The sequence below is a fragment of the Hyperoodon ampullatus genome (genome assembly GCF_949752795.1).
Source record: "Hyperoodon ampullatus genome assembly, chromosome: 10".
In the NCBI taxonomy this organism is placed as follows: Eukaryota; Metazoa; Chordata; class Mammalia; order Artiodactyla; family Ziphiidae; genus Hyperoodon; species Hyperoodon ampullatus.
In genome coordinates, this window is record NC_136923.1 from 65766771 (window position 1) to 65792676 (window position 25906).

General features: G+C 47.0%; 2 protein-coding genes and 1 pseudogene across 7 annotated transcripts in view; all 3 read left to right on the top strand.

Moving 5' to 3' along the window:
* Nucleotides 1-5033, top strand: part of SYNGAP1 (synaptic Ras GTPase activating protein 1) — a gene marked incomplete at both ends in the record, with an annotated part of 29938 nt that extends 24905 nt beyond the window's left edge. For 2 of the 5 annotated variants that reach the window (XM_079712299.1, XM_079712300.1), the window contains 2 exons: nucleotides 1109-1199; nucleotides 4887-5033. In XM_079712299.1, coding sequence (XP_079568425.1) covers nucleotides 1109-1199; nucleotides 4887-5033 — 238 coding nt within the window. Of the gene's footprint in view, nucleotides 1-1095; nucleotides 1200-4886 lie in introns of those variants that run through there. The other 3 variants (XM_079712301.1, XM_079712303.1, XM_079712302.1) reach the window with 2 other exon arrangements.
* Nucleotides 5034-6009: 976 nt separating this feature from the next.
* Nucleotides 6010-7762, top strand: LOC307058932 (GTP-binding nuclear protein Ran-like; annotated as a pseudogene). The gene is made up of 2 exons: nucleotides 6010-6031; nucleotides 7146-7762. The product of its transcript is annotated as a GTP-binding nuclear protein Ran-like (transcript).
* Nucleotides 7763-9116: 1354 nt separating this feature from the next.
* Nucleotides 9117-10529, top strand: ZBTB9 (zinc finger and BTB domain containing 9; the record flags this gene model as incomplete). The annotated part of the gene is made up of 1 exon (XM_079713410.1): nucleotides 9117-10529. The coding sequence occupies one exon, from the start codon at nucleotides 9117-9119 to the stop codon at nucleotides 10527-10529; it is 1413 nt and encodes a 470-aa protein (XP_079569536.1).
* Nucleotides 10530-25906: the final 15377 nt, after the last annotated feature.

Sequence of the window (25906 nt, forward strand, 5' to 3'; positions counted from 1 at the left end):
AGGCTGAAGAGGGCCAGCGAGCTCCCCCCAGCCCCCAACCACCATCCCCCATCCCCCAACGCAGGACACCAGGAGGAAAGCCCACCACCCTCCTCCCAGGGATGCCACCCACTCCGTCATCACCAGATGAGAGAAACCTCCCGCTTAGTGCATTAAATGTCCCTTTACTAAACCCTGATCTCTCTCCTAGTAGAGTAACTTCTGAAGCCCTTGGAAAATGTACCTCTTACTGTCCAACCATCTCTCTGTGTCTGGACCTGGCCTAGCCTGGGACTCCCCACTGGTTATTCTCAACTCAGCCTGTGATGTTCACCCCAAGTCTAAGCAGGGGTCCCTTGGCCATAGTAGCCCCTGACCATCCCATCCTGGGCCCACCCTCCTCTGCAGCCGTGGAAAGGTACTCCATCAGAAAGTAAATGACGCTTGTTTTAGCCTATGCTCTGTCAAGCCCTGGGCTCCAAAGAGGTGTCTCAACAAGGGGATCAGTTAGCTTGAGAACTGGGTAGGACCCCCACTCCAACCAGAGCCAGCTCCATTTCCACCCATTCTAAATGTATTTTTGAGTAAGATTAATTAGAAGAAAAAGGTTTGACTGGAAACCTTTTTGAAAACCACTGCTTTGATATCCTTTATGAGAAGTCACCTTGAGAATCTTCACCGAAGGCAGGGAGAGTCCGGGAATGATGACTGTAGAGACCCCTCTTGGGCGAGGGGTGTCTAGGGGCTGCCCTGGAGATGGCCTAGTTTCGGTGAGGTGGGGCGGGGGATGGAGAAGCCAGGTCTTCAGCCACAGGGTCTGAGGAACGGCACTGTCCTGAGTGGGAGCGTGGAGGGCCGGGGTGCCTGGTGGTAGGTAGGGGGTCTCTGAGGCACAGAAACCCGTCCTTAGCAGGGAGATGGTCTTTAGCAGGGAGATGCGAGCGTCCCTGAAAGGAAGGTGAATGACAGGGCGTCTTTTGGAGTCAGAACAATGGAGGGATTCTGAGCGCGGGGGAGAAGGATGCCCAAGGCTTTTCCAGAGAGCTGTGGGGTTCCCCGGGATCGTGAGCTCCCAGGCAGGCTCCGCGCCTGTGCCCGCCACTAACCCCACTGAAGCCCGTCCCTTCAGGCTGATGCTGGTGGAGGAGGAGCTGCGCCGGGAGCACCCCGCCATGGCTGAGCCGCTGCCCGAACCCAAGAAGAGGCTGCTCGACGCTCAGGTGGAAATTACAATGTCATTTATCTTCTCCGTGTCCCATCCCCATCCATCCCACTGTCCTTCGTGCAGTCACTGCACCAGCCACCCCAGCCCCATCTCCATCTGTCTCTCCCATTGTTCTCCGTTTGTCCACTGGCTGCTCCCGGCAGCCCCCAAGCGACCCCATTTTCATCCCATCGTCTGTGCCTTTGTCACTCCCAGCAGTGTCAGCCCCCCTCCCCTGCTGTGCCTCCCCACCTTGCCTTTCCCACTTCTGTTTGCATTTCAGGACCTCCTACCAGAACCTCAGACCCCACCAAGTTCCTGGACCCCTGCCCCTGCTGGGCCGCCCCTGTGTGAGTCAGGGAGTTTGGCCTCCTCTGAGCTCCTCTCGGGACAGGAGGGCCAGAGGCTGCAGTTTGCTAGAACAGAGCCCAGGGCAGTAGGAGTGCTAGTGTCCCCAGGCTCCGGCTGGTGCCCTGGGGACTTGGGGTACTCATCACTGCTGTTCTCTGGGCCACCCAATCCCCATCACTCCTTGACAGCCACTGCTGGGCCTCCTCTTCCCGACTCCTCAGATCCTGAAAGCCCCCTGCCCTGTAAGCTCTCCCTTCCTTCGCTCAGTGTTGAAGCCTTAGCCGCCACCTTTGGCCTGCCTCTCCCTGTGGTCCTCACTCCTGACTGGCCTCTCCAGCTCCCGGCTGCTCTCCCTCTCTCTCACCAGCCAACCTTTAGGACCTCCCTCCTGCCCCCTTAACCCCTCGTTCTCCCCCAGTTCTGCTCACTTCCCACCCCTGCTCCTCTTTCCTCTGCTCTGACCTCCAGACTTCCCCCCCAGCACCACCAAGGCTCCTGACCCCATGACCCCACTCTCTCCCCCTGCAGCTCCTCATCAGGTAATTCTCCTGGTTCCGCTTTGACCACGGGCGGAGGACACAGGGGGAGGTGACTCCGGACCACTGCAGGTTGGTCGTGAAGCCCACTCCCCTCTGACTCTCCGGAGCCTCTCCCCCGCTCACTGCTGCCCCCCACGCCCGAGGACCTCTACAGGCCCGACCCTCCGGACACCTCCTGCACAGACCTGTCTCCCCAGGCGTTGTCCCAAGAGCACTTCCTGCCGCCTCCCAGAACTGTTCAGCGACACCTGACCAGTACAAAGCACCTTACCCTAGATGGCCTGCACATCCCCCAGATCACACTCCCCTTCCTACACACCTCCCCGCGGCCTCCTCCTGACTCTCAGTCCTCCTCCTCTACCTCTCCAGTGTATGTCTGTCACCCCCCATTTCACCAAAGCGTCCTTGGGGGTTGGGATGTTGGGGTCAGGGTTTGTTAAAGGGGTGGTGGTGATGCTGGGTTGGGGGCCCCTTGGCTAAAGGGGCTGTGCTGGCTGCAGCAGGTAGGCTGGGGTTTCCTCTTCCTTCTCCCACACCTTGGTTCTGTAGAGAGCCCTCCTTCCTCCCAGCCCTCACCTGTTTCTCTCTCTTTCTCCTTCCTTATATCTGTGAGGTAGAAGGCATCTGGGGTTCCTATTCAGCCCCATTGGGTGGGAATTAAGAGTGGGTAATTAATTAAGGGAGACTTTGGGGTGCCGGGAAGGGATGCTGTTCAGATGTCGGGACAGTAAGGGTGAGTGGAGCAAGGAGGAGCGAGAAAGGAACCTTGACAGGTGTTAGCATGTGGACTGGTGCGTGTGGCATTGGGAGTTGGAAGTGGGGGGTGGTGTCCTCCTAAATAAAATCGTGGGCTCTGTAGCCATGTTGATTCCGGGCAGAGATGCCAGAACCAGCAGATTAAATGACCTCTCGTCAGTGCTCACAGCCCTGGGCTGCTAATGCCACTCACTCCCCCTCTCCCGCCACCCAGTGGCCTTGCTGGACACAGAATCCTACCTGAAAAGCCAGTAAATGGGAACCAGTCAGCCACTGACATCACTTCTGAGATGCTTTATTTTCTGCGGGATTGATCTGCAGTGGGCAGTGTTTTCTCACACTGTAATTTTAACTCTCTGCCTGCCCGGCCTCTCTGTCAAAGTAGTTGGTGAGGCACCAGGGGACCTCACCATTTAAAGGACTCCTGTGGTGAATTCTTTTGTAAAATGAATAATGGCACCCTAATTTATCTCCTTTCTAAATTTGGGTCCATGGGGGTGTTGGGGGCATGCCTGTGTGCCGTTGCCAGCAGACAAGCAGAGGGAAGGGAATCTGAGGTTTCCTTCCCCTGCTCTCCTGCCACACTCAGGATACCCTACCAGACAGGATTTCCTCTCTCGCTGGCTGTGGAAAGTGTGGGAGAGGCAAGCTAAGAGGGTGGCTTTGCTTAAATCTTGGGTTTGGGTGACCTTCTGAGAGATGAGAAGAGGTGACCTGGGAGCCTCTGCTTGGAGTGTTTTTATATCTTTTAGAGATTCTGTCAGACACAGCTAGGTTGCCAGTATTCAATGCCCTATGGTCCAGGAAATAATTGGGACACTTTCTCTAAACCCCTTTCAGGTATTGGTCCCTCTGCAACTCAGCCATTAACATAAAAATTAATTATGTGCCTGTATTTTTAAAAGCCTAAGCAAGCAACCCAAAGTGTAGAACACATGGCTTTCTTCTCCTCTCCCAGCAGAGGAGCAGCAGCCAGAGCTGAGGGGAGGAGCCAGGAGTTGGTCCAGGAGGTGTAGGAAGGGGTAGAATAGGACCAGGGGTGGGAGTAGGGTTTGGTACCCCTCACCCTCTAACTGGGAGCCCAGGGTGAGGGAATGAAAGGAGAGTGGGGGTGGAAAGGAATGAAGCCCTTCTGTTTCCTGGGGATGCAGAGCTTGGGGCATGCTGCGTCTCTGCAGAAGCTCCTAGGCCTTTCCTTCCTGCCGTTATTGTGAGCAAGAGGCGGCCCCTCCCACAGTGTTTTCTCCTTCCCACATCACTTCACTGAATCCCCTTCCTTTCCGCCCAGTACAGTTAAACCTCCCTAATTTGGAATGTTATATTTGAGAAGCTGGCCACTCTGAATAAGTGACAAAACTGAATGACAGTGTCTATTTAATGAAATGCATGTCTTCATACTATATACAGTAAGTGGAACTCAATGAACGAGGCTTTCCCACTCGAGGCCCTCAGGGAGCATGTGTTAATGAGTAGATAGGATTGAAAAGTCTGTTTTCTGGTATAGGTTAAATATTCCCTCCCACAGACACGTTTCCACTATTAATTTTGCTTAGCACACCCTTTCTTTACAGATAAAGGAAAACTCAAGCCCAGTTTTTGTTCAAATTATGAAAAAAATCCCAAATCCATGGGGGTTTGGATTAATGAGGTTTTGCTGTACTGCTTCCCCTTGTTCCCTCTACACAAAGTTCCCACCTCTGATTGGGGGTGGCCTGGGATGGGGGGCACTGGATAGGGGAAGATGCAAGGGTTAGGCTGGGGGTGAGATAGGAACCTTACTTCTTGTGAACTGGGTTCCTGATGTGACTCCCTGGGTTGAAGGCCCCTGTTAGGAGTCAGGGATGAGATTCTCTTCTCCCTGATCCCAGAAGATGTAACTTCTCCTACAGGTGAGAAACAAAGGAGGAGGATGCGGGTGGGGGTGTCCTGGGGGAAGGGGGTGGGACGTGGTTTGTGGAGTGGGCCATCTCTGGGGGAGGCCACTGCTAGGGGGCTGGCACCCAGGCCCCCGCGAAGCGTCTCAATAAGTCCGCGCTCTCCTCTTTGGTGTCTTGCAGGAGAGGCAGCTTCCCCCCTTGGGTCCAGCAAACCCGCGTGTGACGCTGGCCCCACCTTGGAACGGCCTGGCCCCCCCAGCCCCACCTCCCCCACCCCGGCTGCAGATCACCGAGAACGGCGAGTTCCGAAACACCGCAGACCACTAGCCCACCCTGCATCACAGACCTCCTTCTCCCTCCCTGTGCACCCCACCTTGGAACGGCACCAACCACCAGGACTGGACGTCGCCGAGGGACAGCGGGATTGCCTCCCTGAATGCCTCGCTGGGGGCACCAGTCCCCCACCCCCACTGCACCATTTCCAGGAGGGAGAGCAGGGACCCTCAGCTGCTCCCTTTTCCTTCCTGTTGGGGTGCTTCCCCCGTGACCCCCAGGAACCCTTGCCCCAGGACACCACCTACCCCACACAGACCCCTTCACTCCGGGGTGCTATCCCCATCCTCTGCCTCATCGTTCCCCTGAGCACTGGGGGACAGACCCTCACCCCACCGTGGGGGTGCGGCACCTCCAAACTTTCAACTTCAGGGTGATTTTTTAGCAGTAACCAGAGCTGACAATCTAACTCCCCTCCACCGCCCCATTTTGGCCTCCCCTGTCCCCCTTGTTATGGGGAGGGGACCCCAGGTGAGGGGGCCCTATTACCCCTTGATTTCTCAGGAGCGTCTGGGGGGGCTCAGCACGCACAAACTCCTTCTCCTCCTACCACTCTTAAATTTACTCCCTCCCCACCCAGAACTCAGATGGGGTGGAGGGGCCACCGGGGCAGGGAGGGGGCGGCAAGGGGGGAATGGGAGTTGTCTCCCCTTCTTCCCATACCTGATCTGCTCTTGGCTGGTCCCAGAGCGGGGTGAGGGGGCTTGTGCCCCCCCCTCCCCCAGTGTGTTGGGTGGGGCGGAATTGAGGTTTGGGGGAGGGGTTAGGGTTTAGGAGCAGGTGTATGTTGGGGAGGACAGACTAGTTGATCTGCCCTATCCTGATACACACAGCCCCGCTGGCCCTCCCCTCTCTTTTCTTGGTCTCTACTCCCAGGGGGAGGGGGGAACTTACTCTAGGAAAAGCCATGTCTCTCTCCCCCAGGGTGGGGGGACCTGTGTTGGAGGAGGGGTGTTGGGGGCCCCCTTCCATGACTCTGTCCCCCGGGGGAGGTAGGACAGGGCTGGGCTTCCCTCTCATCCTCCCCGCCCTCCCCAATCTCCCTCCACCTTCCTCCCTCCCGCCAGGTCCACAATTTTTCGGTGTTTCTCTGTACATAGCTCTCTGGCGGGATAGGGGAGGTAGGATGGATGGGGTTTGGTGTGGGTAGGTCACAGGAGGGGAGAAGCCCCTCCTTGGCACCCCGTCTTCCCTGACTGCTGTCCCCTACCCAGCCTTGCCCCCTCATCCCTTCTTGCGTTTGGTATTGAGACTCTTCCCAGACTCCACCCTTCTTTCTTTTGTATGGACAGTTCCCCTTCAGTCCCATCCCACTACACACATACACCCAGCCGGGGCCAAATTTATACTTATATAAAAGTTGTAAATATGTGAAATTTTATCCCTGTGCCCTTTCCTTGCTTTCCCAACCTCAGACCCTACCCCTGGACTCCCTTTCTTCTCTTCTTTGGCTGTTGTAATTATCTGGGGTTTGTACTGTACATATCCAGGGTGTGTGTGTGGGGGCTGGGGGCAACCCCTCTGTACAGAGCTTCCTGGCCCCCTCCCCCCCACGCTTCCCTCCCCCGGCCACCACCTTAAGGGTAGGGAGATGTTCTTCCTACCTGTTTTATTTTGTTTTCACGTTCTCCCTCCCCACCCTACCCCACTCCCAGCCTACTCTATTCCCAGCCACTGTCCCTTTTTCTCCACTCCCAGCCCCATTTCCTTTTTTTCTGGAGTGTGTGGTGAAACAGAAAAATCATGTTTAATAAACGGAGATTGTTCTTTTATCGCTGTGCTTACTTTCCTAGGCTGGGACCTCCAGGAGGACCAGCAGGGTGACGAGCTGCTTTTTGAGAGGAAGCTGACAGCCTAGGAGAAACTGTATATCCTTGTGTGGTGCCATAGTCTTCACCCTAGAATATCGCTGTCCCGACCAGCGAGATTTATTGTTTTAGAGTAGGGGTTTTGCACTGGCCAAACTTACTCCGTCTATCTCTCCCCGCACCACTGCACCACTTAACCCGAAGGAGTAAAGAGGTCAAGGAACAGCAGCATTAAATAAATAAATAAAACATTAAAAAAAAAAAAAAAGAAAAGCATTCTCTGATAAAAGATTCCAAGTATACATCTACGTGTACCTTAAAAATAATTACCTAACTGGTAAAACTATATTTGTGAAGCATCATCTGACTGGTGAATTTGAGAAGTATGTAGCTACCTTGGGTGTTGAGGTCCATCCCCTTGTGTTCCATACCGACAGAGGACCTATTAAGTTCAATGTATGGGATACAGCTGGTCAGGAGAAACTTGGTGGACTGAGAAATGGCTATTATATCCAAGCTCTGTGCCATTATAATGTTTGATGTAATATCGAGAGTTACAAGAACGTGCGTAACTGGCATAGAGATCTGGTACGAGTGTGTGAGAACATCCCCATCGTGTTGTGTGGCAACAAGGTGGTTATTAAGGACAGAAAGGTTAAGGCAAAGTCAACCGTCTTCCGCCGAAAGAAGAATCTTCAGTACTATGACATTGCTGCCAAAAGTAACTACAACTTTGAAAAGCCCTTCCTCTGTCTTGCTAGAAAACTGATCGGAGACCCTAACTTGGAGTTCGTCGCCATGCCTGCTCTTACCCCACCAGAGGTGGTCATGGATCCAGCGTTGGCAGCGCAGTACGAGCACGATCTAGAGGCTGCTCAGACAACTGCCCTCCCGGATGAACTTGATGACCTGTGAGAAAGTGAAGCTGGAGCCCAGAGTCAGAAGTCTAGTTTTATAGGCAACTGTCCTGTGATGTCGGTGGTGCAGGGTGTTTGCCACTTTATTATATAGCTAAGTAGAACATGTGCTTAATCTTTGGGATGCTGAAGGAGATGAATGGGCTTCGGAGTGAATGTGGCAGTTAAAAAAAAAAACTTTTTTTTGGACCTGCATATTTGTGTTTTGGAACACAGTTGTTTCCTCCTTGAGTTTCAAATATAAGACTGCTACAGTCACATCACAATATTCAGTGGTGGAATCTTGTTTGTCACTGTCATTCCCATTCCTTTTCGTTTAGAATCAGAATAAAGTTGTATTTCAAATATCTTTAAAAAAATTACCTAGAAATGAAGTTTATTTAATTGCTAGTTAGAGGAAAAATAAAAATTAGTTTAAATGCTCCCGTGCGGAATGGAGGAAAGAACATGGTGCCTCAGCGATGTGGGGTCCAGCCCCAGGGCCACCACTTGCCAGCCTCGGTTTCCCCCGAGGAAACGGGATGGAAACACCTACCTCGCTGGTGGCGGAGCCCGAGGGATACAAGGTGATGCGGTCAATACGTAGCCCATACAGTAAGTGCCCGCTTAATCTCGCCCTCTCAGCACCTACCAGAGGCGGGGGCTAAGTTTAATCACCGGAGCGCACGCCCACCCTTTCTGCGACCCGGCTGGGGCCAGCGGCCTCTCGCCAGCACCGCCTTCTCACCCGCGCAACCAATCAACATGAGGCTTGTAGGCCGGCGTCCCCCGATTGGCTGCCTCCCTGGCACCGCCCAGCGCCCCGGCGTCCGCGTCCGGCGGGGAGGCGGCGGCTTCCGGCCGGGGCGGTACGGTTGCCGCAGAGGCGCCTTGGACGCCGGGCCGCGTGTGTACTCTCGGGGGCGTGGCGGCGGGAAGAGCCGGGCGGCAGGCGCTGGCGGTCTCCGGGTGGCCGCGCCTCCCCTGGAGCCGGACTCTGCGGGCACGTGAGTGGGAGCGGAGCGGCGGGGAGAAGCCGACCCGGCCGGCGAGGTCCGGCTCGCGGCTGAAGGACCTCCTCGTCTCCACAGGCCCTGGAAGTACAAGCCTTGGTTGGTGTTTTGTTGTGGTATGTTTTCGTTTTCTCGGCGGGGGAGTGCGTGGGACTGATCTGCCCGAACTGCCGCCGACTGAAAAGTTTCCACACGTTGGGGGGCAGGGGAGGCGGGCGTTTGAGGAGACACGGTTCCCCTTATCCAGAGCTTCTCTGACCCCGTCCCTTTCCTTCACAGCCCTCTTCCCGCGCGGGCTCTACCTCACCCCTCACCTCCTGTACTCGACCCCTCTGGGGTTTCTCTCTTCCCCAGGAGGCCATGGATACCTCGACGCCTTTGCCTCCCGTAGCCCCCTCCCCGGCCTGCAACCCAGCCCCACGGACGATCCAGATCGAGTTCCCTCAGCATAGCTCGTTACTCCTGGAGGCCCTGAACCGCCACAGGCTGGAGGGAAAGTTCTGTGATGTGTCCCTCCTGGTGCAGGGCCGCGAACTTAGGGCCCACAAAGCGGTGTTGGCTGCCGCCTCTCCTTACTTCCACGACAAACTTCTTCTGGGGGATGCACCACGTCTCACCCTGCCCAGCGTCATCGAAGCCGACGCCTTCGAGGGGCTGCTCCAGCTCATTTATTCCGGGCACCTCCGTCTGCCACTGGATGCTCTCCCTGCCCACCTCCTTGTGGCCAGTGGTCTCCAGATGTGGCAAGTGGTAGATCAGTGCTCAGAGATCCTTAGAGAACTAGAAAACTCTGGTGGTGGGATTTCAACTCGGGGAGCGACCCCTTTCCACACACTTCTTTCCACCACATCCTCTCCAGGAGGCTGGTGTATCCGCTCTTCCCCTTTCCAGACTGTGGCTCAGTCTTCCGCTTCTACCCAGAGCCCCATTGGAGGGGAGGGGAGTGAACTGGGAGATATGTTACAGCTTCAAGTTGAAGAAGAAGAGGAGGAGGAGGAGGAGGAAGAAGAAGATGAGGAGGACCAGGGGTCAACAGCACCCTCTCAAACTCCTCAGCCTCAGAGAGGGTCAGGGGGCTTTCCCCGCCCTCCTGCATCCCACGCCCTGCCCACATCCACTACTCCTTGCAGGCTTCCAGAGGGCGAGAGTGCTCCACCTGAGCCTCCTGCCCCTCATACTGTACTGCCTCCCAAAATCTTCTACATTAAGCAGGAACCCTTTGAGCCCAAGGAGGAGATATCAGGAGGCGGAACTCAGTCTGGAGGAACAAAGGAGGAGACCAAAGTGTTTCCAGGAGGGGACACTGAAGAGAATGGAGAGCTAGGGTTCTTGCTGCCCTCAGGAGCAGGGCCAACATCTGGAGGAGGTGGTCCATCCTGGAAACCAGTGGATCTTCATGGGAATGAAATCCTGTCAGGGGGTGGGGGACCTGGGGGAGCAGGGCAAGCTGTGCATGGACCTGTGAAGCTAGGCGGGGCACCCCCTGCAGATGGAAAACGCTTTGGTTGTTTGTGTGGGAAGCGGTTTGCAGTGAAGCCAAAGCGTGACCGGCACATCATGCTGACCTTCAGCCTTCGGCCCTTTGGCTGTGGCATCTGCAACAAGCGCTTCAAGCTGAAGCACCATCTAACAGAGCATATGAAGACCCACGCTGGAGCCCTGCATGCCTGTCCTCACTGTGGCCGCCGGTTCCGAGTCCATGCCTGTTTCCTTCGCCACCGGGACCTGTGCAAGGGCCAGGGCTGGGCCACTGCTCATTGGACTTACAAGTGACTACTGAGGCCATACACGAATTTCCAGGACAAGGGAGCCACTGCTGCTGTTGGATACTTAACCCTCACTACCATGGCACCCCAATCCTGTATCTGGTTAATTATGCCAAGAGGATAGCGATATTATGGACCTCTTGTTTTTGGGTGTGGGCTTCAACCTGACCGATTTGGAAACTCTGATTTCTCATCTCACTCCAGGTTTTGGCTAACTACCCTACAGGAAAGTGGTTTACAGGCCATACGTAAATCGATCAGTTGCCCATAATAGATATTCTTTTCATACAGGAAACTGGAATTCAGATTAGAAGCTTATTTGATGAGAGAGGAGTTAGCAAGAAAAATTATGATAAATATTTCATTCAGTCTCTGTGAGTAGTTAAGGGAGCTGGTCTCCATCTAGAGGTATGTTTGATTCAGAGTTCTAGTAATCCAGAGACTAAGCTCTAAGCTTTACTCTCCCTCATCATTGCTGAAATTATGTGAGTAGAGGTCTTCTTATATGCTTTTGTTAAAATTTTCCAGAAACCCTTCAGATTATAAATTGCTTTCTCACTAGTAGGTAATTTTGCAACACCTTTTTTGTTGTATGTCGTAGTTGAGCACTTTAACAGATGGAGCATTCCATGTGTCACTTAGACCCCTCTTTAATAGAGGATCTTAGTTCCCGGACCAGGGGTCTAACCTACGCCCCCTGCAGTGGAAGCACGGAGTCTTAACCACTGGACTGCCCGGGAAGTCCCTCTTGTCTACCTTTGACCACCACTGATCATCCATATTGATCACACTGACTGGAATGTGACCAGTGAACTCAAGAGATGGCCACTGACCTAAAATACTCTCAGGGTAGCACCACCGCTCTGAAGAAGTGGCTATGGTCAGAGGGACTCAGGGCTGAGACGGCACATGCTGAAAACTAGAGAAATAACTGCACAGTGGGACCACACCCTCTCCCTTTCCATCCCTACCCACACTTGACAGCCCCTAGGTCGACACATAGAAGGATAGATGTTGGAATGGGGAGATTGTCGTAAGTTTCTTAATTTCTTCAAATAAACTTTGCCGTGAAAGCTAAGCTGACAGTGGACTGAATTGAGTCATTTATATGGGAGAGATGATGTGAGAAGAGAGTTGCAGAGACTTGGACATATTCCTTATGTGGCTGGGTTATGTTGATGGGGGAAGAATCGGATAGTCTCACACTGCTGCAGAGGACACTGTCCTGGATGTCAGTGGGCCAGATTCTCAGCCCTGACCTGACCCTGAATAACTTCTGGTAAGTTGCCTTATTTTTCAGAGTCCAAACTGTTTTGTTTATTTTTTTATTTTTTATTTAAAAAATTTTTTTTGGTGGTGTGGTATGTGCGTCCTAACTGGTTCTCTGTCTTCTTTTTTTTAAGGGGTTGTTCACATCTTTACCTATAATATTCCCTGACTTCATGTATTATGTTTATTGTTTGGTTTGTTCTACATTTATTGCAAAGCACTGTACTAGACCCTGACTTATACTCTACCCTCAGAGAGTTCACAGCTACTACCGAAGCTAGACATAATGACAATGTGGTATGGTAAGTCCATGATGGGAGTCAGTACAAGCTACTGTAGTGGCACAAAGGAAGCTGAGTAAAGACCTATGATGGGTCACCAGAGGTTTCACAAAGAACTCCATTGCCAGAGTGTGGCAGTGGGTGTGGGTGGCTGAAGTGATGTGGAAATGGTGAACTTGAGTTGAAGTCACAACTATAGAGCCAGGAGTGACAGCCTTTGCCAAAGCACATTCCTCAAAAGTTAATAGGTATGGAACCTAAAGGGGCTAAAAAATATGACTTTATGGCTGAGAAGGTGAGTTGTAGCTGGGATCTGTCAGCCTTTCTAAAGAGCCTTGCCATGATACCATCCCCACTGTAAGGACTGACCACATTGGATAAGGGGCAGGGATGGAGGCTGCCAACCTTAGATCTACTACCATCCCACCCACCTGTCATTCTTTTGGCACATGTTCTGTAGCTGACTATATCTGTTGGCCAGGATCCTTGGGTTTCAAGCAGTGGAAACTGGCTCTGACTAACCTTATCAACACAGGAATCTGAAGGATGTGGGGTGGCTCCTGGAATGGAAGGAAGGGCTAAAAGACCAGCCTTTGGAAGGACAAGACCTGGGTCAGCTCCAGGAGTTCAGGGAACAGGAACTGGGGAATTTTTCTGGTCATATGTTTTGGGATGATGACCCAGTCAATCTTATTTCTTCTGTCACTCATCTGAAGATAAAATTTCCCAGGAGAGAACTCTGGGCCTCAGGGCCATCCTCTGACCAGAGCACCTTGATCATATGTTCCACTGAGGCGACAAATCCTGGAATCCTCAAGGGAAATTGAAGTTCTGGGACAGAAGAGTGGGGAATGGGTGCTGGCCAGCCCACAAGAACAGAGGCCCACCCATACAATCTCCATATGTTGCCCATCTTGGGATCCGTAAAGCCTCAGGTATACCTGGCACTTAATAGGTGTCCAAACTTAGGGCAGAATTGCTTCCTCCCTCTCCTTAATCCCCATAGCACTTTACTACTTCTGTAAAGCCAATTAAGACACCATGTTAGAAGTTTGGGTTTTCTTTCCAAGTTATTAGGATTATAGGGAAATTGAGTTCCATGATGAAAGATTTTGGTTTAAACAAACATGCACCTCTCTGCTTCTGTCCTTTCCTCATAGTGGAAGAGATGTCCCTATTGTCCAAGGCTAGCCCCCTTCCCAGAGCCTTTGCTCTTTTAATTATCATTTCTGTCCTATATCTTCACTCTCTGTCTCTGTAGTTTCTCATTAGCATTTATTGTGTTCATAGGGTTGTGAGAATTAATACATGTAAAATGCTTAGAACAGTGCCTTGTACTCAGTAAACTCAATAAATGTCAACTGTTATTATGAGTGAGAACAGTAGTTCCCCACACCTTTACAGGGATCGGTTCTCTCAGGGAAGGGTCACATATATAAAGGGAAAATATTTTCAACAAAAAGGGAAATGAAGCATACAGAACTCAGTAAGGATTAGATGTTATTGTTTTAATTATTACCTTTCTCATAAATGCTAGAGTTTTTCAGGGCCCTTTCCCCCATCTTCTAACTTGATACACTCCTGGGTGATTTTTATCCACTCTTCTGAGTTAAAGCATGCATTTATTTATTTACTTACTTACGGCCGTGTTGGGTCTTCGTTGCTGTGCACAGACTTTCTCTAGTTGTGGTGAGTGAGGGCTACTCTTCGTTGCGGTGCGCAGGCTTCTCATTGTGGTGGCTTCTCTTTGTTACGGAGCACAGGCTCCAGGCACGCGGGCTGCAGTCGTTGTGGCATGCAGGCTCAGTAGTTGTGGCTCCTGAGCTCTAGAGCACAGGCTCAGTAGTTGTGGTGCACAGGCTTAGTTGCTCCGCGGCATGTGGGATCTTCCCGGACCAGGGCTTGAACCCGTGTCCCCTGCATTGGCAGGCGGATTCTTAACCACTGCACCACCAGGGAAGTCCCCTGAGTTAAAGCATTTAAATACTGATGACCCTTAGTTTTTTATCTCCAGTTTTCCTGACCCCCAGACCCACTTAGATTTCTTCCCTCTTTCCTGCCTGCCTTCAGCAATAAGTGTCTGCTGTGTACCAGGCACTGATGAAAAAAGCAGAAGGTATCACAGGGGATTGGGCCCTGGATTGTCACTTTAAGAGACAGATGTTTAAACCAGTTATGTAGGTATTTCATAGATATATCAAAAGGGAAAGGAAATAAAACAGGCAATAACGGGGAGAGTAACAGAAAAGGAAGGCGTACTGTACACATTTATCTAGTATCCAAAGGAAAAGAAAGACCCAGACATGCAAAACAGGGCAAGGAAAGTGGTTCTAGTAAAGTGTTCAGCAGATGTAAAGGCCAAGGAAGAGAAAGGGAGGTATATTTGATGAGACCAGTGGACTTGGAGAGGAATGAGATGTTGTCTTAGTCTAGTCTGGCATCTGTAACAGAATACCACAAACCGGGTGGCTTATAAACAATGGAAGTTTATTTCTCACAGTTCTGGAGGCTGAGAAGTCCAAGATGAAGCACCAGAAGATTCAGTGTCATGAAGACCTGCTGCCTGTCTCATAGACAGTCATCTTGCTGTATCTTCACATAGTGCAAAGAGAAAGTGAGCTCTCTGGAGTCTCTTTTATAAGGGCACTAATCCCATTCATGAGGTCTTCACCTTCCTGACCTAATCACCCCAAAGCCCCACCTCCTAGTAACATCACATTGGGGATTAGGATTTTAACATAATTTTGAGGGACATAAACATTCAGTTGATTGAAGAGGTGGGCTGGGCTATATAGAGCCTTGCACATCGTGATGAGGAATGTGGATTTTATTCTAACTGCAATGAGAAGAAGATAAAGAGTTTAAAGTAGGGGAGTAATGATCTTTTCACATTTTAAAGAGATTCCTATAGCTATAGATCGAATATTGGATCATTAAAGGGCAAGATTCTTGAAAGAAACAAAAGGGGGGGTGCCAAGAGTGGGAGCAGGGAAACAAATTAGACTATTTCATTAGTGCAGACAAGAGGTGAGTAAATGCAGCAGATACGGAGAGAAGGAGACGGATTAAAACTGTTATTATAGGGGCTTCCCTGGTGGTGCAGTGGTTGGGAGTCCACCTGCCAATGCAGGGGACACGGGTTCGTGCCCCGGTCCGGGAGGATCCCACATGCCGCGGGGCGCCACATGCCGCGGGGCGGCTGGGCCCGTGGGCCATGGCCGCTGAGCCCGCGCGTCCAGAGCCTGTGCTCTGCAACGGGAGAGGCCACAACAGTGAGAGGCCCGCTTACCACACACACACAAAAAAATTATTATATTTTGAGGTAGGACTGACAGAACGTTTTAACAGATTAATATAGAGATTGTGGGAAAGTAAAAAATCAGGGATGACTTCTAGAGTTTTGGCTTGAGCAGTTGAATTGGAGGCCAGTTAATGAGTGGGAGACAGGAATAGAACTTGGGAGTGGATCAAGGGCAGACGCATGTATTGACCAGGGTTCTTCTAGACCAGGGGTTGGCAAACTTATTCTATAAAGGATAAGATAGTAAATATTAGGCTTTGCATGCTAAGAAGCAAAATCAAGGATATTATGTAGGTACATAGAAATTAAGGAAAACAAATTTCCATGATTCCTTTGAATTTACTGACAAAATTCAAATTATAATAATTGAGCACAAATTTTTGTAGTACAGGTCTGTTGCTTAATTGGGGTTCATACTTAGTGTTTCCTATCATTAAAATCAATTGCAAATGTTCATCTGTTAGTGCTGATCTATAATAAAATTTTATGTATTTCATCTTTGAAAATGTCTTCACACAGATAGTACTGCCAAATACTGGTATCAGTCCCAAGAGCATATGATTTTAACTGAGTACATTCATCACTTGAAAGGCATTTATAGAATTCTGTAATTTATATTCTCTTCATACTCGCCTCTTAGCACATCATTACATTGTAGATCAAGCACATCCAATTGAAGGTTAGGTGGAAGTGCCACAATTGCACAGTTAAATGAAATATAGAAATTTCCTTTGCACTTGCACTGAGGTCTGAAAAACATTGCTGGAACTGTAGTTTGAGCTCAGAATATGTATCTGTTGCAAATTTGTGTGGGAATGGGGATCTTGCTTCTTGTTCTTGACTCTACATGCAATTAAAACAACTTTAATGATTTTGCTGCAATGTATGTTTCCATATAAGCTCTGTTTTGCCTTGTAATTTTTTGGCTTGTAAGAAACGGTACCACGTCTGTAGCATGTCCACTGGCCGATGTATGGATGAACAAAATGTGGTATTTATATACAATGGAGTGTTACTCAGCCTTAAAAAGGAAGGAAATTCTGACACATGCTCCAACATAGGTGAACCTTGAAGACATGCTAAGTGAAATAATCCAGGTACAAAAGGAAAAATACTGTATGATTCCGCTTATATGAGGGACTTAGAGCAGTCAAGTTCATAGAGACAGAAAGTATAATGGTGGTTGCCTAGGGGCTGGGGAGAGCAGGAAATGGGGAGTTATTGTTTAATAGGTACAGAGTTTCAGTGTGGAAAGATGAAAAAAGTTCTGCAGATGAATGGTGGTGATGGTTGCACAACAACATGAATTACTTAGTGCCACTGAACTGTACACTTAAAAATGGTTTAAAACATGCTTTAAATTGTAAATTTTGTTATGTATATTTAACCACAATAAAAAAATAAATGAACCACTAATGAGCTAATGGATCTAGGCGTTGAGCATCAGTGGCTGCTAATAGCACAAAAAAGAAACAAACAGACTTTATGTGCTTCTTATGGAAAACACCACCACCACCTATTAATTAGTCTGGCCAAAAATACTGAACTTGAATGTGATCAAGCCTCAAGATATAACTACCAATTCACAGAAGATGTAGAAGGCAGGGAAACATGTTAAACCATACCACAGTGATGCAATCAGCAAAACTGAGACTGTAAGAAATTCTGGGGAATAAATAACCAGTTTTCTTCAAAAAAAAAAAAAACTGCAAGGGGAAAAAAGCAATGGAAGGTAATCTGTAGTTTAAAAGATTTTAAAGGACATTAACCAATCATAATGCGTGGACCTTACTTGGATAAAATTTTTTTTTAAGATTTTTTTTAAATTTTATGACCTTTATGAGACAACTGACTGGACATCTGATGATATCAGGAGTTATTGTTAAAAATTTTAGTTGTGATAATGGTATTGTGAGTTAAGTTTAAAAAGAGGGGGAGCCCTTGTGTTTTCATGGCATTGGTTATTTATGGATAGATATATTTATGCATAGTTGTGGACTGAATAAAAATGCCAAATACATATATGAGCTCTAGAGAATTGTATTAATTATAATTTGAGTATTTGTATATAGTCACTTTTTTAAAAGATTGAGAAATAAATTTGGAAATAGTTATATACAGTAGGAACATCTAATCAGAAATTTTACATTAAACACTCTGGTTTGTGTTCTGGTCCAAGTTAATAAAACTTTCTACTTGAATCTTGAAAACAAAATAAGCAATTTCTTTCTGTATTGATTTAGAAAGATCTCCAGCATATATATTTTTAAAATTTATTTATTTTATTTATTTTTGGCTGCCTTGCATCTTCATTGCTGCATGCGGGCTTTCTCTATTTGCGGCGAGCGGAGGCTACTCTTCGTTGTGGTGTGCGGGCTTCTCATTGCAGTGGCTTCTCTTATTACAGAGCACGGGCTCTAGGTGCACGAGCTTCAGTAGTTGTGGCTCGCGGCCTCTAGATCAGGCTTAGTAGTTGTGACGCACGGGCTTAGTTGCTCCGTGGCATGTGGGATCTTCCTGGACCAGGGATCAAACCCGTGTCCCCTGCATTGGCAGGCGGATTCTTAACTGCTGCGCCACCACGGAAGTCCTCCAGCATATATTGTTGAGTGAAAAAAGCAAAGTGCAGAACGATATATATTACATGCTTTGTTTTGTATGAGAGACAGTAAGAGTAGGGAGGAAATAAGAAAAGTATATTTGCAAAAAGAAACACTACTGGGATAAACAAGAAACCAATAAAAATGGGAAAAGAAGTTGAGCTAAGGACAGAAACAAGACTATGTGTGCTTTAAGGCTCCTTTATGTATGTAGTGGAATTATGTAATTCCACTAACTAAGCATGGCTTCTTGGAGAAATTGCTGATTCCATGTCTAGAAGCAGACATTTTTCAAAGAGCACCTGGGATACCTTTTCGTGTTAAGAAGCAAGAAAGCTTTAGAAGATAATGTCATGTCAAAAGGACACAGGAGGGCTTCCCTGGTGGCGCAGTGGTTGAGAGTCCGCCTGCCGATGCAGGGGACACGGGTTCGTGCCCCAGTCCGGGAAGATCCCACATGCCGCGCAGCGGCTGGGCCAGTGAGCCGTGGCCGCTGAGCCTGCGCGTCCGGAGCCTGTGCTCTGCAACGGGAGAGGCCACAACAGTGAGAGGCCCGCGTACCAAAAAAAAAAAAAAAAAAAAAAGGACACAGGAGTGTTGTATGAAAGGAGAGAAGGTTAGCACTCCCCTTGACAAGGATGGAAGAGGCCTTCAGGCCTAACAACACGCATACGGTTAAGGCATTGCCACTTACTTCATGGCAGCTAACCACTGGTTTTTTGCAGCTCTATTTACAGTAGCCCAGAGATGGAAACAACCTAAGTGTCCATCGTCGGATGAATGGATAAAGAAGATGTGGCACATATATACAATGGAATATTACTCAGCCATAAAAAGAAACGAAATTGATCTATTTGTAATGAGGTGGATAGACCTAGAGTTTGTCATACAGAGTGAAGTAAGTCAGAAAGAGAAAGACAAATACCATATGCTAACACATATATATGGAATTTAAGGAAAAAAATGTCATGAAGAACCTAGGGGTAAGACAGAAATAAAGACGCAGACCTACTAGAGAATGGACTTGAGGATATGGGGAGGGGGAAGGGTAAGCTGTGACAAAGCGAGAGAGAGGCATGGACATATATACACTACCAAACGTAAAATAGATAGCTAGTGGGAAGCAGCCGCATAGCACAGGGAGATCAGCTCGGTGCTTTGTGACCACCTAGAGGGGTGGGATAGGGAAGGTGGGAGGGAGGGAGACGCAAGAGGGAAGAGATATGGGAACATATGTATATGTATAACTGATTCACTTTGTTATAAAGCAGAAACTAACACACCATTGTAGAGCAATTATACTCCAATAAAGATGTAAAAAAAAAAAAAAGACTTGAAAGCCTAGGTAAAATAAAGAGAAATTTGCAAAGAAAAAAAAAAGGACGCAGGAGCCCATATGAAAGTGTCCCAACTGAACAAAGTTGTCACAATCTTAGCAACTAAAAGAATAATGATTGAGTTTAACACTGATTCAGTGAAATTCATGATGATACTCAAAATGAGAGTAAATCAAGAAGTCTCAATGGTTACTTTTGTTACCAAAAGTTACCATTTGGGGTAACTTTTAAAACATTTACTTTGAAAATTGGTAATTAAAGGGAAAATATTAAGCGTTATTTTGCTCTTCCAGTAAAAATTTATTTTAGGATAACCAAATAGTCCTAGTTAATGAAGAAGCCTTCACAGAATTCTTGTAAACAATGTGAAAGAAACAAAATAATTAGAAAAACATAGTTTCACAAACTCCAATGAAATTATTGATTCAGGCAAGGATTATCAACTGGTGTTAAAACCAATAGTTGAGGGACTTCCCTGGTGGTGCAGTGGATAAGAATCCACCTGCCAATGCAGGGAACATGGGTTCGATCCCTGGTCCAGGAAGATCCCACATGCCATGGAGCAACTAAGCCCGCGAGACGCAACTTCTGAAGCTGGTGGCCTAGAGCCAGTGCTCCACAACAAGAGAAGCCACGGCAAGGAGAAGCCCACACATCACAATAAAGGCTAGCCCCTGCTCGCCACAACTAGAGAAAGCCCACGTGCAGCAACGAAGACCCAACACAGCCAAAAATAAATAAAAATTTTTAAAAAATCAATAGATGATTGATTGTTGTAAACATTCATATAGAGCTGAAGTAACACCACACAGATTACTTTCCAATCTGAAGAGGGAAAGCATTAACTGTAAATTGAGTCATCAATTTTAGCATCACTAGTGGTTGACCATATGTGTCCTCTAATGAAATGTAATATTCACAACAATATAATAATGATATGACTTTATTCTTTCTATTACCTCATATTCTAGTTCAGGCGTCCCTCAGAGGATTTAATCCATTCTTAAAAACATGTTGGATAGTGAATTTTTAGGTAGTAGGAGTCTGTGCATCATTATTTTAAGTAGAAAAAAGTAATATATTCCCAGCACATCTAAAAACCCCAAGCAATTTCTTTCAGTACTCGAAACACTCTAAAATATATATACACACACATATATATAAAACAATCAACGAGGTTTTTCTGCTTAAGATAAAGCCTTTAAAACACCAACTATCTAATTGTTTAACACTTAATTAACTCACTAATGACTTTATTTGTGCAGTAACCCTATAGGGTACAAATCGTGTTTTCCTTTTAACTGTAATGTAAATGAACAGTGAAATAGTATGTTAAAGACACATAATGAAGGCAAATAACACTTAGCAATAATAAAATAAACAAGGCAAGTTTTTAAACATGATTACTGAAGATTGCAGTGCTTCCTGAGTGAGGTTTGGAGATTAGAAGGGAGATATGGAGACTGTAGTCACTGTTGGTGTCTAGGGGTGGAAGAAGGTGACAAAGAACGAGCTTCAGAAGAAATGAGTGAAACAGTAAATGTCTGAGGTTCATCCATGTCAGATCCAAGAAGCTGGTGGATAGTCTGCTTTCCTTGGCAATGGAGTCGTCAGAAGTGGATGACTGTGAATCAGCTTCTGAAAGTATTGACAAAGCATGACCAGAAACTCAAAATGTACAGGTGTTACATTCCCTTTGCTTGTGTTATGCAGCTTCTGATAACCCTAGACTGTGCTGGAGATTGCATTTTTGAATGTGATTTTTCTGCACTTGTCATGATCATGATCTCTTGTAATCAACAGCAACCATTCTTGTCTACATGATCTAAACTTTCCTTTAAAGATTTATTGTCAAGTATTAGTGGCTCTTTGTATTAGTCTTCTAGGGCTGCCATGACAAAATACCACAGGCTGTTGGCTTAAACAAGAGATATTTATTTTCTCACAGTTCTGGAGACTAAGTTCAAGATTAAGATGCCAGCAGGGGGCTTCCCTGGTGGCACAGTGGTTCAGAATCCGCCTGCCAACGCAGGGGACACGGGTTCGAGCCCTGGTCCAGGAAGATCCCACATGCTGCAGAGCAACTAAGCCCATGCACCACAACTACTGAGCTTGCGCTCTAGAGCCCGTGAGCCACAACTACTGAGTCCCCGTGCCTCAACTACTGAAGCCTGCATGCCTAGAGCCCGTGCTCCGCAACAAGAGAAGCCACCACAGTGAGAAGCCTGCGCACCACAACAAAGAGCAGCCCCCTCTCGCCGCAACTAGAGAAAGCCCGCACAGCAACGAAGACCCAATGCAGCCAAAAATAATAAATAAACAAAATAAATACATTTATTTTTTAAAAAAAGATGCCAGCAGGTTTGGTTTCTCCTGAGGCCTCTCTCCTTAGCTTGCAGACTGCTGCCTTCTTACTGGGTCCTCACATGACCATTCTCTGTGCACATGCACTCCTGGTGTCTCTATTCTTGCAAAGACACCCCTCATACTGAATTGGGGCTCCACCCTTAGGACCTCATTTACCCTTAATTACTTCTTTAAAGGCTTTATCTCCAAATACAGTCACATTGAGCATTAGAGTTTCAGCATATGAATGGAGGAGGGCACAGTTCAGTCCATAACACTCTTCTTCCTCCAACTTAGTTCCTTCCAGCATTATTCCTTCCAATTGAATGTGTTTCTTGGAAGGAACATGGTAAAGTTTTCCAAATCAGCATTTTAAATAATTTGTCTTTATTTTCTCACACACAGGAAATAGGATATTCATAGTAAATGGAAAGGTATAAATGGCCATATATCCTTTTATGCTTTCACCTCTTAATATACTTTATCACTCCCAATATACATGCTTCTAAGGGTTTTATGGTTTTAGCTTTCACTTTTAGGCCTTTGATCCACTTTGAGTTAATTTTTGTGTATTATGTGGGGTAAGGCTCCACAGTCATCATTGTGCACGTAGATTGTCTAATGTCCTTTCATTTGAGCCTGAAGGGCTCCCTTAGCACTTCTTATAGAGCAGGTCTCCTAGCAGTTAACTCTGTCAGCTTTTGTTTATCTGGGAATGTCTTAATTTCTTCTGTATTCTTGAAGGATAGTTTTGCTGGATATAGAATTCTTGGTTGACAGGTTTCCTCCACCCCAACCCCAGCACTGTATTTATTTATTTACTTGGCCACACCGCTCCCCCACCAGGGATTGAACCCAGGCCCACAGCACTGAAACACTGAATCCTAACCACTGGACCACCAGGGAACCCCCTTTTTTTTTTCACCCCAGCACTTTAGTTATGTCATCCCACTGCCTTTTGGCCTCCATGGTTTCTGATTAAAAATAGGTTGTTAATACTTATTGGTAATCTCTTGCACATTATGATTCACTTCTCTCTCGCTGCTTTCAAGAGTCTCTTTATTTTTGGCTTTCAGCAGTTAGATTATATGTCTCAGTGTGGATCCCTTTGAGTTTTTCCTACTGGAAGTTCATTGAGCTTCTTGGATGTATATATTCATGTATTTTATCAAATCGGTGTGGGGGTGGGGGTTAGCCATTAATTCTTCAAAGATTTTTCCTGCCCCTTTCTCTCCTCTCCTTCTTGGGACTCATATTATGCATATGTTGGTATGTCTGATTGTGTCTCACAGATCTCTTAGGCTCTGTTCATTTTTCTTCATCCTTTTTTTTTTCCTGCTCTTCATACTGGATACTTTCAGTTGGCCTGTTTTCAAGTTCACTGATCTTTCCTCTGTCTGCTCAAATCAGCTATTGAAACCTTCTGGTGAATTTTTCATTTCATTTTTTGTACTTTTCAACTCCAGAATTTCTGTTTGGTTTGTTGTCATTTATATCTCTTTATTGATATTCTTTTTTCCCCCACGAATGGGCCATACTTTCTTGTTTCTTTGCATGCTTCATAATTTTTTGTTGAAAACTGGATATCTTGAATATTATGGGGGGAAAAACAGAAACAAAAGGAAAGGAAAATTACTCTCTAGGTCTTTCCAGATTGGCTCTGGGTTGGGAAAACTCCTTCAGTGCTTAACCAGGCCATTTACAACTCTTTTTTAGCCTGCACGTCCTACATCTGCGGCAGATGCTTTGTAAGTGATACTTGCCCTCTTCAAGATTTGCCCCCAAATTCCTCCGTGACTTCTAGGCTAATAATTTGGATCTTTTATTATGGCCCAACTGGGGAAATACTGACTCTACTTTGGGAGAAAATAAATTATTCACCAAAAGAGTTGCAGAATCTGGTTAATATGTACCAGTAGTAACTGGGAGAATGTACCAGGGGATGGGGATCTTGAGGGTGCTGGAACAAGGGGACTGGAATATAAGACCAGATAAGGAAGACATAGTAATATAAGGACACTCTTTTGTGATATAGGATTTAATATCCTGGCAAAGACACCTGGAACTGATCCTAGTACATCACTGAGAAAGCTCCTTAAAGCTTGGGAAAACAATACCCCATAGTGAGAGAGGTGGAGGTGCTGGAACTGCCTTGGAAAAGTTAAAATGTAGACATGCTAGGGACTTCCCTGGTGGTCCAGTGGTTAAGACTCCGCACTTCCAATGCAGGGGGCCTGGGTTCGATCCTTGGTCAGGGAACTAGATCCCACATGCAGCAACTAAGAGCCTGCATGCTGCAACTAAAAGATCCTGCATGCCACAATGAAGGTACCTCATGCCGCAACTAAAGATCCTGCATGCTGCAATGAAGATTCCATGTGCCACAATTAAGGCCCAATGCAGCCAAATAAATAAATAAATAAATATTTTTTTTAAAAAAGGAATAGAAGGAATTGTCTTTTAAAAAAATGTAGACATGCTAGAATAAATTTACCTTAAAATCAAAGAACTCGTCAGTTGACTGTGTTCCCTGGGAGGCCAGAGGACACTCCCCTCAATAAAACAATAAGAAATCCTCTAGAGATGAGCACCGACATTGTTGAGAATATCAGTAGTAGCTGTTCTATGAAAGCTAGGATCCATCATAGAGGAGGCTGATATGGAACTGAAGTCCATAGTGTCAATGGAGATGATAGGATTTTGAAAGAGTAGAGGCCCTGACTTACTTGTCAGGGGCAAGGCAGACATAATTACCATAATAGGCAGCAAAGCAAGAATGGCAGCTAGAGGGAAGAGACGGAGATCTGTGGCAATGGCTAATAAGCCAAGGTATTCCCAGTGCAAGGTAGATAGAAAGCCAGGTAGGATATTAACTCAACCTATATAATCAAAAAAAAAAAAAAAAAATCAAGAGTGAATGGGCCAAAGGCTGATGTTTGCTACTGAAAAGAAGAATCATATCCCTCACTCAGCTGCTAGACCAGAGCCAGTTCTCAGACCCAGAGAAGACTGAATCATCTTGAGGAAGGACTCTGTGACAGCACGGTAGAATTTCCTCTAATCCTAAAGGGACCTGTTGTACTTTACTAAGGGAACTGTACACAGGAAAAAAGAGGAACCACAAGATCTTTTGTGAGATGTGGGTTTTAGAATCCGGAATGACACTGGTATCAGGATACAAAAAGCAACATCATGGCCCCCCTATTAAATGGTATAGGGAAGGTGGGTGATAAATGGAGTTCTGACCCAAGTTTTTTTCACAGTAGGCCGTATGGGTCTGTGGAACAATCCTCTGGTAATATCCCTAATTCCCAAAAGCATAGTAAGAATGGACCTATTTAGACTCTGATAGAACCCTCCTAGTAGTTCCCTGATCTATGGAGTAAGAGCCATAATGGTAGGAAAAGACAAGTAAAAGCCCGCAAAACAGTCTCTCCTACCTCCACCAAGCCAAGATCAATTAGAAGTAGTTTTGCATCCTACATGGAATGGCAGATATTAATATCATCCTCAAATACTTAATGCAGTTGTTATATTTCCTTTTTTTTTTTTTTTCACCACTGTGGCTCCTGTAAAAACCAGATTGTTTATGGTGGATGGTGGTGGACTATTTGATAATCCAACATAGCCTCTGGCTCTTGGTATATGGCTTTTGATCTGGTAATTGTATTCTTTTCTATATCAGGAAGGAAGTTCAGAAACAGTTCACATTCACACAGAATAGACACCAGTGTACAGTCATGGTCTTTCCCGGGGCTACAACCTTGCACCCTCTCTTGCTCTCTGTCACAATATAGGCTAACATGACCTTGATCACCTGGATAGTCTCCAGAGTATTATACTGATCCACTATATTGAAAACATCTTAGACCAGAGAGCAGGAAGTAGCAAGTACCCTGGATGCTCCCATAAGACACAGGTATACCACAAGGTAAGAGTTAAACTATACACTGATTCAGGAGTATCTCATATTGGTGCAGAATTAGAAGTCCAATGATTTTGGACATGATGCACGTTACTGATGATGTGGATAAAGTTTCTGTGGTCTCAATAGATCAAACCAGCTATAACATTCCCTTAAACCAAAGCCTAATCCACAGCAAGGCCCTAACTCTTCAATTCTATGAAGGCTGAGAGAGATGAGGAAGCTGCAGAAGAAAGTTTGAAGCTAGCAGAAGTTGGTTCATGCAGTTTAAGAAAAGAAGCCATCTCCATGACACAAAAGTGCAAGGTGAAGCAGGAAGTGCTGA